General features: G+C 37.8%; 1 protein-coding gene across 1 annotated transcript in view; it reads right to left on the bottom strand.

Moving 5' to 3' along the window:
• Positions 1–15,891, bottom strand: part of CKAP5 (cytoskeleton associated protein 5) — a 107,109-nt gene that overhangs the window by 41,743 nt on the left and 49,475 nt on the right. The window contains exons 9-16 of the mRNA XM_027114809.1: positions 10,687–10,791; positions 7,692–7,781; positions 7,422–7,586; positions 6,793–6,921; positions 5,843–6,025; positions 2,501–2,614; positions 2,101–2,211; positions 640–732 (exon numbers count right to left, since the gene is read on the bottom strand). Coding sequence (XP_026970610.1) covers positions 640–732; positions 2,101–2,211; positions 2,501–2,614; positions 5,843–6,025; positions 6,793–6,921; positions 7,422–7,586; positions 7,692–7,781; positions 10,687–10,791 — 990 coding nt within the window. The remainder of the gene's footprint in view (positions 1–639; positions 733–2,100; positions 2,212–2,500; positions 2,615–5,842; positions 6,026–6,792; positions 6,922–7,421; positions 7,587–7,691; positions 7,782–10,686; positions 10,792–15,891) is intronic.

Genomic DNA, 15,891 nt, shown 5'->3' with positions numbered 1-15,891 from the left:
CTATGGTCCTAAACAGAGAATAAGAGATGGCAAAACAGAAGTAAAAAAGAGACTAGCAGGAAGCCAAAAATAAACCTGATACATTTCAAACTTTTGTTTCCCATCAGCTCTATGTATGTCTAGAGGAGAAGAAGAAAACACTTTTCTCATTTTCCTTCATGTATTACTTTCCTATACCTCCCTTTACACCTACTTTTTAAACTAAATAACGCTACTGCTCAATTTCATCTCTATTATCAGTTAATGAGTTAAACCGATTACGTGGTAATTTTTTATTGGAAATTTAAAGACTACATTTATTTTTTATGCAAAGAAATAAGAAAGCTATCTCATTGTTCATCCCTCCCTATATTCGAGGGCTTCCAGGTCTAAATAATGAGAAAAATGCATACATATGAATTAACAAACAATAAGTATTTGTATATATATAAACTCCTAAATGCACAAAGTTAGAGTTATGTGTTTAATCAAAATGCAAACATTCCACTGTTCATTTAAAATTACATGACACATTGGCTGAGTGATTTTAAAAAAAAGAACAAGCTAAAAATTACCAAACTATACCTCTCTAATACACCATAGGATGATGTAATGAAAATTACTTCAATAAAAGATATTAAATCTCTAATTTAAATATACCTGAAAATTAGTTTCTTTCCATCCAGGTTTCTTGGCCAGCATCCTCACTAATGCCTGGCATGGCATTTCAGTTCGGTCCATTAGTTCAACAGCCTTGAAGTAAAACAAGATAGTAGGAGAGTTAAGGGATTAATGATTAGTTCCAAGGGAACAGTATATACCAAATCAATTACGTGTTTACCTTTGAAGGAGTGAGGGGAATAGAAATGAGGAGGGTCACAGATAGAGCTTGTTTACTTTCTGTTATAATACTTTGTTTCTTAAGTTGGATGTTTGGTATATGGTTGTTATAGTGATGCCACTGAAACTCTTTTTTTCACATTTCAGGAATTCATAAATAATTTGCCCCAAAGAAAGTAACAGTTTTAATTTGCCCAGTGTATGGCTGAAACTGCTTATACATATTTTGACTTATTCGATTTTCCTAAAAACATAGCAAAGTAGAGTAGGTTAGAAGCATTTAAGTACAGGTTTCAAAGAAGCACACCCAGGGCTAAGCTTGAGTGGCGGATGCAGGACTGGAAGCCAGGACTCCTGGCTCAAGTCGCAGCATTCTTGCAGTTTCTCCACACCCCTCATCATTAGAATCAAAGAGTGTGTGCCAAAATAAACCACCATGCTCCTGCCCAACACAGATTTTTTTTAAAGAAGCTTCTCATACCAAGTGATAATGTCTATTCTTCTGAGAATCATGACAACAAAGAGGGAAACATAAAATGGATGAGGGGTGGTTTACGTGAAGAGAACTGTTTGCCTAGTAAGTTTAATACCATAATATTAAAATTCAGGGACTTCCCTGGTGGCACAGTGGTTAAGAGTCTGCCTGCCAATGCAGGGGACATGGGTTCAATCCCTGGTCTGGGAAGATCCCTGGTCTGCCACGGAGCAACTAAGCCCGTGCGCCCCAACTACTGATGCCTGCGTGCCCTAGAGCCCACGTGCCACAACTAGTAAAGCCTGCACGCTCCAGGGCCTGCATGCTGCAACTACTGAACCCGCGTGCTTCAACTACTGAAGCCCATGTGCCTAGAGCCCGTGCTCTGCAACAAGAGAAGCCACCGCAATGAGAAGCCTGTGCACCTCAATGAAGAGTAGCCCCCGCTCACCACAACTAGAGAAAGCCTGAGCGCAGCAACAAAGACCCAACACAGCCAAAAAAAAAAAAAAATTAAAAATAAAATAAAATTCATGTAAGCCTTATAATTCAGAATAAACCTAATTTTCTTGAGTATGCATCACTTAGGTTATGAGCTGATAGAAGCCACAGAAAGCAGATGTTGAAAGATAAATACTAAACAGCTAAAAAGCAAATAAAAACCCCACCTCATCTTTAGTTAACACCCTGCAGACATGTTCACTGGTTACAAAATACAGCAATTAGGACTAGTCCTTCATTTATCAATTCATCACTTCTGTATGATGTAATTTTCTTTCACATTCAACTCATCCCTGTGTACCCACCTTTTGGAACTCTTCCATACAGGCCAGCCTTTCCTTCCAGTTACTGCTGTCTAGAAGCTGTATACAGGTAGCAGGAAGGACAGCTGAAGCTTTTTCTTCACATACTTCTATCTGTAAGATACAAAGCATTAACACTAATAATTGCTTAAGGAAACAGATGGCAACAATGTAAGAATATCCCAGCCAAAACTACAAGAACACTCCCATAGGTGTGTTTTAGTATCTGAGGATTCTATTATACTACTGTAAAGGGGAAGTTTGTCCAAGGCACAGTTTCAATAAGCTAAAAAGACATCCATTAACTATACGTTACAGAACTCAGAAAAGAAAGAACCTGAACCTCCTCATAGGCAATGACTTTCCGTGGTTTTGAGTTTGAGGCATACTGTATAATACTGACCGAGAGCTCAGGCTCCACTATTTCTTTGGTCTCCAACCCTTTCTTGTTCTTGGTTCCAGTGCTCCCTGCGCCTCCTAGTGCAGCTGGTTTCCCCTTCTTCGGTGGCCCGCCAGGCTAAAAGCAAACAGAAAAATATTAAACCACTTAAGGATTTAGAATAGTGATTCTTAGACATTTTGGGATTAGAGATTCCTCAAAAATTTGATTAAAATGAGGGATCACTCAACCAACAGCGACAACAAAAAGACCCATATTTTCTGTGCCCACAGAATTTAGCAATTTCAAGGGCAGACAGACCTCCTGAAGATCATTCATGGGGAATCTGTAGAAGCTGTGTTAAGAACCTCTAGGGCTTCCCTGGTGGCGCAGTGGTTAAGAATCCGCCTGCCAATGCAGGGGACGTGGGTTCGAGCCCTGGTCCAGGAAGATCCCACATGCCGCGGAGCAACTAAGCCTGTGTACCACAACTACTGAAGCCCACATGCCTAGAGCCCATGCTCCACTACAAGAGAAACCACTGCAATGAGAAGCCCGAGCACCACAACGAAGACAACAGCAACTAGAGAAAAGTCCATGAGCAGCAACGAAGACCCAACACAGCCAAAAATAAATAAAATTAAAAAAAAAAAAGAACCTCTAATTCAAAATGAGCTAATGAGATAAATGAAATAAAAACAATAAACTGGATTTATGCTACATTTACAGATTAATTTGAGAATTAATGTTTGATGCCTTTAAATGCCTCTAGATCCTTCCTACACTAGTAAAGGGCAGTTTCTGAGTTATAACATTTACTCACTATTTAACCACAAAGTACTCACTATTTAACCACAAAGTTACTCCAAGTAATATGGAATATGTTATTACTCACTGTAGAACTATCTAATTTGTGAAGAAAAAGAGGTGTTACGCCAATTTCAGTGAGTGTTCTAGTTATGTTGAAGATGGCCATCTCACTGAATATTTTTTATTGTTTTATTAGTTTTCCAGTTGACTTGCTTGGGTTTTCCAAGAATATGATCATATAATCTATAAAAATGATATATTTAATCATATCAAAGTATCCATCCATTTCTATACGGTTAAGAATTTTTATCAAGAAGACATGCTGAAATTTATTATATTCCTTTTCAGTGTTTGAAATTAGACTTCTTTTGATCTATAAATTCAGTAATTTTTCTAATATCAAACTATCCTTGCGATCCTGGAATAAACTTCAGTTGCTCATACTTTCTATTGCACCCACTGGATTCTATCTGCTAATATTCTATTTAAATATCTTGATTTAAATTTATGTCACCCCCAGTTTTGAAAGGTCACAAGAAAATAGCAGTTTATCGTAAGGTATACAGCCAAGGGCAGTAACATTAATATGGCAACACACATCACTGTCCACATCATTCCTTCTACCTATTTTGGATATTTGTTAAGCAATGCCCAAACCTAAAAAGAAAAGATAAAATGACAGAGGACCAATTTAGTCTTGAACATCCAGAGCTGTTCTGAAACCACTGTTATCTTGAACATATTCTGAGCTTTTAAGGTGGGGTTAGCAAAGCTAAGATGCTGGTTTTTAATCCAATGGAAACCTCTAACACTTGCCAGTTCACATTAGCACTATGATTTTATTGGTTCATAATAACTACCCCATGAAGAGAGATTTAATTGTTTTCTCACTGTAAAAATAGAAAATTTTACACTCTTTGATTTACTAGAACACCTCTTCTGGATCCTTTCTTGTATATAATAGTACTCTGTTTTATTAATTGAGAGGCACCTCAATTAATAAATCTCCTTTTTTTTTTTAAACATAGACATACATGTTTATTGGCTTAGTAGGTTTATTAGATGATACTGTCCTACTGATTTTTTCAAAAGAACAAAAGCAGGTCCTTCCCCACTCCACCCACAGCTTATTCTTGGGGGAAGGAAAAGAATCCCTTATAAGAGAAAGCCGGCTAGCATGGAAAGGTTCAGCAAGATAAGAAAAGGTCTTAAGGTGCTGCGCCCAGGTCACTGTCCAGAGAGGCAGGAGCTGGTGAGAAAGGAGAAAATAGCTGCCAACTCCCTGTACTGGAGTACTGAAGAGACAGCATAACATGAAAGTACACAGACTCTGTAGCTAGATACCTGGGTTCAAATCCCAGTTCTGCAACTCTGGTCATTCAACAAATATATGCAGAGCTCCTGCTATATGCTGGAGCCTCTTCTATGCACAAGTGGTCAAGCAGTGACAAGATCTCTATCCTTTAAAGTTTACAATACAGTGTGGGGAGACAGAATAAACAAACAAGTGAATTGTAAGAGCATGTGCAGGACATGTAACCTTGCTGAGCCCCAGTTTCCTTTTCTGGAAAAACAGGGATCACAAAACCCTTATCTCAAGGATTGTTATGATGATTAAATAAGATTATGTAGGTAAAGTGCTTCACAAAGTAAAGCTCACTAAATATCAGTTCTCTTCTCCTAACTCCAGGCTGGGGCTCAGGGTGGAAAAGAGAATCAAACTTCTTGCATTTTCAGCAGATAACTTCATGCTTAAGAGAATCCAGTCCAAGAAAAGTGTTCACTGTAAGAATGCCATATTTGCCCTTGGTCATTTCCCCCTCTTCTACACTAGAAAGTGAGACCCTGATGGAACGGAGACTCGGTGCTGCAATTCCAGAGCATTATTAGCAAAATGACCTTATGTTAAGTTAGAAAATGAACTTACATTATTAATGTTATGTACCTTGCCATACTATTTCATTATTATTTTTAATAAATTTATTTTATTTATTTTTGGCTGCATTGGGTCTGTTGCTGCACGTGGGCTTTCTCTAGTTGCAGCAGGCAGGGGCTACTCTTTGCTGTGGTGTGCAGGCTTCTCTTGTTGTGGAGCACAGGCTCTAGGTGCGCAGGCTTCAGTAGTTGTGGCACGTGGGCTCAGTAGTTATGGCTCGCAGGCTCAGCAGTTGTAGCACACGGGCTTAGTTGCTCTGTGGCATGTGGGATCTTCCCAGACTAGGAATCGAACTCGTGTCCCCTGCATTGGCAGGTGGATTCTTAACCACTGCGCCACCAGGGAAGTCCCTATTTCATTATTTAATGATACTTTCTGATGCCTTAAAATGTACTCCTGTATCTTCATTACCATTTTTATCTCTATATAGGTTTCAAATAACCAAATGTACTATTGGAATACGCTGTCTTCATTAAAAGATGCTCTGCTGTATTTTGAATGTTGTAATGAGTTCATCTCTCAAATGAAATCATATTGAAGAACAACCCTGAACCTGAGATTCAGACCCTACCTTACTAAATTCTAATTTTTAAACCATATTTTCCAAGTCATCTATTAACCTTAGTAGCAGGTGCCTTTTTTAAGGGTCCTGGTTTGGGTGCTGAAATGTCCTTTGTGTCCTTATCTCCTGTAGCCCCCGAAGCAGCAGCTCTTCCCGGCACAGGCTTGAACTCCTTCTTGTCAGCTGCAAGTCCAGCTTTCTTACCATGTACGAGCTCTACTTTTTCTGAACATTCTTTGATCTGGAGAATGAAATTGAGATAGACGTCACTGAGCCTAACTTTGAAACACAATCATTACATTACTTAATAAGTCACTTCTAAACCACAACTACATGAGAATTCAGAGAGAAAAGTTTCCTTTTCAACAAAGATAAATTATCCATATTTTCTTGGCAGTAGATATACATTAATGACGTCTTACATTATATTTCTATGCAAATGAGAATTTACTAAACTTACAATAACCACATTTTTGTAGAAAATGAACTTACGTTTACCGGGGGGGAAGGGGGGAAGAGATAAATAGGGAGATTAGGATTGACATATACACACTACTATATATAAAATAGGTAACTAATAAGGACCTACTGTATAGCAGAGGGAACTCTACTCAATAATCTGTAATGACCTATACGGAAAAAGAATCTAAAAAAGAATGGATATATGTACAACTGAATCACTTTGCTGTACAGCAGAAACTCACACAACACTGTAAATCAACTATACTCCAATGAAAATTAAAAATAAACAATAACCATATTTTTGATGGAAGACATTCATATTTAGAAAGGCAATTTTCCAGATATTAGAAATGAAATTAACTCAAAACATCATTTTTACCTCCTCTACAGATTGGTCATTCAATTTTATTTTATTTTATTTTTTATAATTTGAAAGATATTTCTACTAATCAAGAAATTCTGATCAAAAGGATACCAGTAAACAAACCCATATTGCACAGAGACAGGACCGCTATCCAATTTCATTAAAACCCATTACTAACCTACCTTATCAAGCTTGAGTTTGTCGACATCAGCTAAGAATGGGTTTACTGCTTTCTCACCAACCACCTTCAAAGCAGTACCCAATGCTTCAAATGCAGCATCTCTGACTTCAGGAGCAGAATCATTGATGTGCTATAGTCCGGAAGTAAGCAAGATGATCTTGATACAAGGTTCTTTAGGTATTACTGATTTTAATTCAGACTGATGGTTGTTAGATAAAGAATTTGCTTTTTACAATTCACAGAATCTAAGCTTAGCTTTCTATTTGCCAATTAAGTTACCCTTCCTCTTACCCTCTATCTAAAATGCTTCATACTCAAATGATCTTTAAATATTCTAAACTGGATGCCTGTGCTTGACCAGATCCAGCTGAATATCAGTTTATGGGCCAAAAAAGAAATAAAAGTTTTAGTAGTTAGTGAAATTATAAAGCTAATTTGTGCTTTTCTTCAAGAACAGGAACATAAATAATACAAGAATTTGGATTCAATTTTCAAAGCTACAGAGGGTCTCTCCTCAAAAGACAATAATCTACAGTCTTAAAGTCAAGTAGTCACTGTACACAATCAGTAGAAAAAACAAAATCTTGCCTAGGTATAAAATATTTCCTCAATTTCAAAGAAAGTCTATACCTTAAGTAGAGCAGCACAAAAGGGCTTTAGTAAGCTCTTTGGCAGGGTAGAAGCAGTGCAGTGGCGGAAGCTTCTTGCAATAAAAAGAGATGTCTGCTGCTTGATGGTTGGATTTTTATTATCCATTACTGCTAAAACATCCTCACTGATGTTCTGTAGTGTGGTCTTTAGAAAGAAAATGTGGTCAATAAGCTTTTCTCAAATGTAAAGAACAATCAAAATATTACATTGACAAACTTTACTTTAGACAAAACCACAAACTCAACTTACAGTAAGGAAGATTGCATCAATTGCCTCCTGCAGGGCTTGTACCACTTGAGGCTTCTTCTCTTTGAATTTCTCCAAAATGGTTGGTACAACCTTTAAAAGTGAATAGTTGGAATGTATTCGGCAAAAAAAAAAAAAAGGAATGATGTACTGATATATGCTACAACATGGATGAACTTTGAAAACATTATGCTAAGTGAAAGATGCCAGTCACAAAGGACCACACGTGTATTATTCCATTTGTACAAAACTTCAAATCCACAGAAGCAGAAAAGTATATCAGTTGTTGCCAGGGTCTGGGGGAGGGGAGAATGGGGAGTGACTGCTAATGGATATAGGGTTTCTTTTTGGGGTGGTGAAAATGTTCTGGAATTAGATAGTAGTGATGGTAACACACCCTTATGAATATACTAAAACCACTGAATTATATACTTTAAGACGGTGAATTTTATAGTATGTAAGTTATATCTCAATAAAACTTATTAAAACAATGTTTGCCTCTACCAAAATAAACAAAAAAAATAAACATCTAAGTTGGATTAAGAAGTCATTTCCTTTCTTGAAGGGCATAAGAATCTTATGCTGGAACAATCTTATGCCTATACCACCACAGCAATGTTTCTCAACCTTTTTTTTGCACCTGTACCTTATATGCAACCTTACATTTTTATCAGTAACAACTCTTATTGGACAAAATGATCCTCAACTAGGTGGATTTAGGGTAGGGGAACAGGTATAGTATACAATCCTTCCTCCCCACCCAAGATTCTGATAGCCCTCACTTGGACTGAGATGTCTTCTGCCTCTTCACTACACTAAAGAAAAAAGAAACAGTACCAGAAACTATAGCATTTTTTTTTTTTTTTTGCAGTACACGGGCCTCTCACTGTTGGGGCCTCTCCCGCTGCAGAGCACAGGCTCCAGACGCACAGGCTCAGCGGCCATGGCTCACGGGCCCAGCCGCTCCGCGGCATGTGGGATCTTCCCGGACTGGGGCACGAGCCCGTGTCCCCTGCATCGGCAGGCGGACTCTCAACCACTGTGCCACCAGGGAAGCCCAGCAATTTTGATCAGAACTGTGTCTTCTTACTCAAGTACTAAGTTTAGATCAGTAAAGTCAGAATTTTTATAATGTTTATCTTATAAACTATCACTAATTCATTAAATATTTATTGAATACCAAGTATATGTATTGAGTATATGTAGCCAGGCACTGTGCTGGCAGGCAAATTAAAGTTGCTTTTTAAGGTCTAAAATATCTAGCAAAGCTCAATGGCACCTCCCCCAACCCAATTTTTTAAAAAAATTTCATAGAAGTGATACAGATCAGAAGGAATACAGTTTCCATGGAGAAATATAAAAGACTTTTTAATACTAAGAGTTAGTAATAAACCTGAAAATCAATATACTTTTAAAAACTGTTTTTATTGATGTAACACTGGTTCATAACATTATCTAAGATTCATGTGTACCACATTATAATTCGATTTCTGTATACACTATAGCGTGCTCACCACCAAAAGTCTAGTTTTCATCCGTCACCATACAATTGACTTCCTTTACCCATTTTGCCCCCTGCCAATCAAAAATCAAGATATTTTAATAGCTATAAAGCTAAAGTTCACTTTTATATATATTGTCAAAAAGACAGTTTATAAGTAGCTAAGGAAAATAAAGCTGAACCACACTAACGTGCTTGATATCAAACACTGTATATGATGTAATTTTAAGGGGAGACAAATACCCCGAACTATAAAGCACTAGAGACATTCTTTAAGCTGCACACCAAAATGTCACAAAGCCAGAATCAGAATTCAAACTAAATGGTCAGGTAATCATCTAACTATAAATTTAGTAAATTAAAATGTACTTTAAAGATTGTTTTCTAGCTTGAAAAATTATAATACAGAAGTATAAAATATTCTAAGTAACACAAAACTGACCAAAAGCTAATCAATACACTCGATACCATACACACACAGAGATATTATATAATAAGTAATGATTACTATAAACATAATGATAATAATTTTACTCCAATTTGTGATTTACACATTTAAGGGTTTTAAAGACCCTTATTTTTATTTCCCTGGTAACAAGCTAGTCATGATTTATTTTTATTTGGTAGTGTCTTATTTTTTTCAGTTGAGTTCTCTGAAATTATTTTTAATGCTATGAGTAAGCAAGCTCCAAATACCATAACTAAGTGAGGTTTGATGTTTGCTTCAATATAAAACTGACACATGACTACAGACTATTAGGAGACTCTCAAAAGTCAATCCAGGGAATCAAATGATCAGTGGCTAGCAAGTTAAACCCTAAAGTTCACTATGGTCAATATTCAGGATGCTGAGCCATTTTAAGTAATACAGATGAGATTTAGAGGCCAACTGACAGATGCCAGAATTAAAGAAAACATCGCAATTTGTTAAAACTGTTAGCAAACTTGATTGCTTCCAAATTTATGTTCAACGAATGTCTCTAGTCAGAGTTTCTTATAATAAGCTGATATATCACCAACAGTGTAACCTATATAAGATGTCTCAAGTATATAAGTAAACTACTTTTTAAAATAGAAAAACACCATAAAATACATTTTATATATTAATCTCACTTCCAGTTTTATATTGTCTTTCCTGCTCTCATTTTTACTCTGTTCTGGTTATCACAAGTTATACTTCATACTGTTATACTGTGTATAATATTTTAAGAGCAAAGCAAGATATAAGTAAATAAGTAATAGGCAAATCAATTGAACTAAGTACTTTAGGTCAAGTGCCTGATTTTCTACATAAAGCTAGTGAATTTAGTTACAACTGACATTTTTATTGAAATGTTGTAAGGAGTTATGCTCAGTATTAACAAAACTTGTGAGAAATTTACTTTCCCCATATATATAAAGATCTGTGCCAAAAAGCTGTTTTAAAGCATAAAGCAAACTAGCCTGCCATTCTTGATAACGTTGTTAATTTGTATCAAAAAAAGGAGTGTTACTTACGTGTCCTGCATATTGTCCGAATTTCTTCCTTAGCCCAACAGCCAGGCCAGTAAGACATTTTGCTGCCAGAGCCACCAACATGACATTGGTGTCCTTTCCAACAACCTACAGAGGGTGGAAAGAAAGGAAAACAAAAGAGTCACAGCCCCATAGAAGGGAACTGAAAATTTATTCTTAAAAGAACTCTGAAAGCTATTATGTAATGAATAGCCAACTTTGTTTCCTACAAAAGAGGAAAGATTCTTCCTTGACAATATCAAATTTGGGAGCTTCCCTTCATTATGTTTAGTCTCCTATCTTAAAGTTCTACCGGTAAAATATACATAAAACCAGGTCAAATCGCTAACGCTCCATTTGTGGTAGTATGGGCTGTCAGCATTGCACAACTGTGCAGGAGGTGACTCTGATAATGGCAGAGAAGCTGGAGGCCTGCTGACTTTGCTTTGGGGCAGGGAAAGCCAAAAGACGGTGTATCTCCAAAAGACACCACAGAGTAGCAGCTCTAAAATTTATACCCAAGAAACACCAGTAGAAACTGTTGTAGGTACCTTCAAGAAGCTGATGGGATGTAAACTATTATATATAGGATGGATAAATAACAAGGTCCTACTGTATAGCACAGGGAACTATACTATATTCAATATCCTGTGATAAACCATAATGGAAAAGAATATTTAAAAAAAGAATGTCTATATGTGTATAACTGAGTCACTTTGCTGTACAGCAGAGATTGGCACAGCACTGTAAATCAACTATACTTCAATAAAAAAATTAAATAAAAAAAAAAAAAGAAGCTGATGTGGACTCTAAATTGCAAATGCCATTGCAACCATTCCTCTGAGGGAGCTTCTGGCCTTGCAGCTGCCATTTTAGTTATGTAGTGATCATCAGACTTGTATTCAGAGTCTCTCAGCAGAGTCTCCTCCAGCAATGTTTATACTACCACCCTCTGATAGCATACCCTACAAGGCCCAGAACTTATCAAAAGTCATAGGTAGTAGCTGCATTTGTGTCAATCTAGCAAGACAGTGACTATGCCTCAGTTCCTTCCTAATGAGATTTTACTTTGGTATACTGCTCAAGTCAGCTGGTGTTAAAAAGCTGCTTTACTTTTAAGCGCTCCCAAACCCTTGTTTTTTCACTCTTTTCCCAGGTAGAAGTAATGCTTCCATTCTATTTTGGACTTTATCCCTAAGATGTGGTATTTCATAAGCAGAACACTTCATTCCAGATTCCCTGAATTAAAGAACCCCTAATGCATAGCATTCAACGAAGTTCTATTTGGCACCTACATATATTCCCTAAGTGCTGAGGAGTAAGGGTTAAAAGACTAACATTTATTAAAAACAACTTCAAAAACTAAAAACAGAACTACCATATGACCCAGCAATCCCATTACTGGGTATATACCCAAAGAAAACCATAATTCAAAAAGACACATGCACCCCAATGTTCACAGCAGCACTAATTACAATAGCCAGGACATGGAAACAACCTAAATGTCCATCAGCAGAGGAATGGATAAAGAAAATGTGGTGTGTATATATATATATATATATATACACATATATATATATACACATACACACACACACACACACACACACACACACACACACACACACACACACACACACACACTGGAATATTACTCAGCCATAAAAATGAACAAAACTGAATCATTTGTAGAGACATGGATGGACACAGAGAGAGTCATACAGAGTAAAGTAAGCCAGAAAGAGAAAAACAAATATTGTATATTAACACATACATGTGGAATCTAGAAAAATGGTACAGATGATCTTATCTGCAAAGCAGAAATAGGGACACAGATATAGAAAACAAATGTATGGATACCAAGGGGGAAGGTGGGGTGGGAGGAACTGGGAGATTGGGATTGACACATATACACTATTGATACTATGTATAAAATAGATAACTAATGAGAATATACTGTATAGCACACGGAACTCTACTTAATGCACTGCAGTGAACTAAATGGGAAAGAAATCCAAAAAAGAGGGGATATATGTATATGTATAGCTGATTCATTTTGCTGTACAGTAGAAACTAACACAACATTGTAAGGCAACTATACCCCAATAAAAATTTTAAAACATTAGATGCCATAATTTTATAGGTGCTTTATAATCCTTATTTTAATTTTCACTCAAACCCTATAAAGCAGGTACTATTACTATCTCAATTTTGTGGATTTCAAGAATTAAATAGAGGACTTCCCTGGTGACGCAGTGGTTAAGAATCCGCCTGCCAATGCAGGGGACACGAGTTCAAGCCCTGGTCCAGGAAGATCCCACATGCCACGGAGCAACTAAGCCCGTGAGCCACACCTACTGAGCCTGTGTGCCACAACTACTGAAACCTACGTGCCTAAAGCCTGTGCTCCATAGCAAGAGAAGCCTGAGAAGACTGCACTGCAACGAACGGTAGCCCCAGCTCCCCGCGACTAGAGAAAGCCTGCGTGCAGCAACGAAGACCCAACAAAGGCAAAAATAAATAAATTTATTTAAAAAAAAATAAATAGAGATTAACATGCTCAAGGTCACAGAGCTAGCCAACGGCAGTGCTGTGATTCAAACCTAGGTCTGCTTTGACTCCAAAGCTTTTGCTCTCTTTACTAAAGCATATTCTCCCTGTAAACTCATGGCAAATTCATTTTCCTTATGAGAAGATGAGATCAGGGTCCTAATAAACATTTTGTTAAATCTGTAATTACTATAAATCTATGGAGTAAAAATTCTATTCAGTTTTGTATTGAACACATTATTGGTATTTGTAAACGTCTGGATTATTTTTCCTTACCAAAGCATCTCAGGTATTATTTACATGCTAGACTTTATATTTAACATCTAAATGTATATTCTAGGAATGGTCATCAAAAACATGCCAGGCCCCATTCCAAGAGGTCCTAGTTCAATGAATTTGTGATGGGATTTGGATATCAGTATTTTAATATAGCTCAAAAGGTGATTTTGTTATACTGCCCCAATTAAAGGCCATCATTCAATCCCATCCTTAAGAGACTACCTCTAGGGCTTCCCTGGTGGTGCAGTGGTTGAGAGTCCGCCTGCCGATGCAGGGGACACGGGTTTGTACCCCAGTCTGGGAAGATCCCACATGCTGCGGAGCGGCTGGGCCCGTGAGCTGTGGCTGCTGAGCCTGCGCGTCCAGAGCCTGTGCTCCGCAACGGGAGAGGCCACAACAGTGAGAGGCCCGCGTACCGCAAAAAAAAAAAAAAGAGACTACCTCTAGAGACTTCCCTGGTGGCGCAGTGGTTAAGCATCTGCCTGCCAATATAGGGGACATGGGTTTGAGCCCTGGTCTGGGAAGATCCCACATGCCGTGGAGCAACTATGCTTGTGCACCGCAACTACTGAGCTTGCGCTCTAGAGCCCGAGAGCCACAACTACTGAGCCCGCGTGCTGCAACTACTGAAGCCCGCTAGAGCCTGTGCTCTGCAACAACACGGCAATGAGAAGCCCACGCACCGCAAGGAAGAGCAGCCCGACTGCCACAACTAGAGAAAGGCTGTGCACAGCAACGACGACCCAACGCAGCCAAAAATAAATTTAAAAATTTTTAAAAAAGAAGACGTTCTTAATTAAAAAAAAAAGAGAGACTACCTCTAAAGTTACCATTAGATCAATAACCAGTGGAAGTTGAATATCAGACACTGATGATCCTAATGTAAAGTTTTGAAGAGGATCTTGTGAACCTATTATAGTTCAGGATATAATAAAAGATTGAATGAATTTATTGATGAGCAATGAACCAGGCATCTATTACAATATCTGCATATTAACACTCACTGTCACACATCTCAGTTTGATTAAACAAGTTGTTCTTAACTGAGAAATGGGAGTGGTGGGGGGACTTCCCTGGTGGTCCAATGGTTAAGACTCCGCACTCCCAATGCAGGGGGCACGGGTTCCTAAGATCCCGCACGCCGTGCCGTGTGGCCAAAACAAGCAAACAAACAAACAAAAAACAAAACGGGAGTGGGGAATATGGAAAAGTGTTTATTTTTAAGAAAAACAGTGTATGTGGGAGGACTCTATTCCAGCGTTGAGGAAAAACTCAGCAACTCTGTTCTAGAGCTGGGAATGAAAGCTTTAGCTCACAATGTTAATTTAAGCTAAATAATGGGAAATATTCTGTAATTAAAAGTGCTGTCACTTCTCCCATAAATCTAGGCCTACAATGTGATTTTAAGTAATAATTAGTATTTACCTTTAACTAGTAGTGTAAGCCACTAAACAGTAATCAAAACAAAAACACTGTTAACCAAACAAACCAAAAACCCCCCAAAACCCATCGTGATTGTGTTTAGAAAACTATAATGAATACAAGAAAAAGAAAGACCAAGAAAGACCAAGTGAAAAAGTATTAATAACACAGAGAAAGTCAATGGAGATTATATAATAAAACACCTTGAAAACCCACATCTTAAAGATGAAAAAATATATATATACCAACCAATATCCATAGGTAATTGACAAAGTCAAAGAAGCTATCTGAGGGGTGGGAGGGAGGGAGAAAAGGTATCTTATAAAGAACTATAACCCGTGAGAACAAGAAAGCCATCAAAATATGCTAGGTCAGGTGACAACTTAGAAGAAGACAGTTTATGAAATAACTTCAGGAATATCATAAGGAATTTCAAAATGAATAGTTTTTTACTATTTGCATTAAAGGGTAAAATTGGGAAATTAGTAAGATTACTTCATAGACACTAGAGAGAAGAAACTATTTACGGAAGGAAGAGGGATGGGTCTACAAAGACCAACACAGGTGAATATAATATGAATATGGCGTGGAGAGCGGGTGGGGGAAGGAAGGATTGGGAGTTTGGGATTAGTAGATACAAATTAGTATATATAGGATGGATAAACAACAAGGTCCTACTGTATAGCCCGGGAAACTATATTCCATTTCCTGGGATAAACCATAATGGAAAAGAATATGAAAAAGAACATATATAGGGCTTCCCTGGTGGCACAGTAGTTAAAGAACCCACCTGCCAATGCAGGGGACACAAGTTCGAAACCTGGTCCGGGAAGATCCCATATGCCTTGGAGCAACTAAGCCCGTGCGCCACAACTACTGAGCCCTCATGCTACAACTACTGAAGCCCGAGCACCTAGAGCCCGTGCTCCACAACAAGAGAAGCCATCGCAATGAGAA

This window comes from Aethalodelphis obliquidens, unplaced genomic scaffold, assembly GCF_003676395.1.
Source record: "Aethalodelphis obliquidens isolate GAN/ISIS:26980383/991018 unplaced genomic scaffold, ASM367639v1 scaffold14, whole genome shotgun sequence".
NCBI classification, from domain to species: Eukaryota; Metazoa; Chordata; class Mammalia; order Artiodactyla; family Delphinidae; genus Aethalodelphis; species Aethalodelphis obliquidens.
The sequence above is the reverse complement of the archived record's forward strand: the minus strand, read 5'-3'. Positions and strand labels throughout refer to the sequence as shown.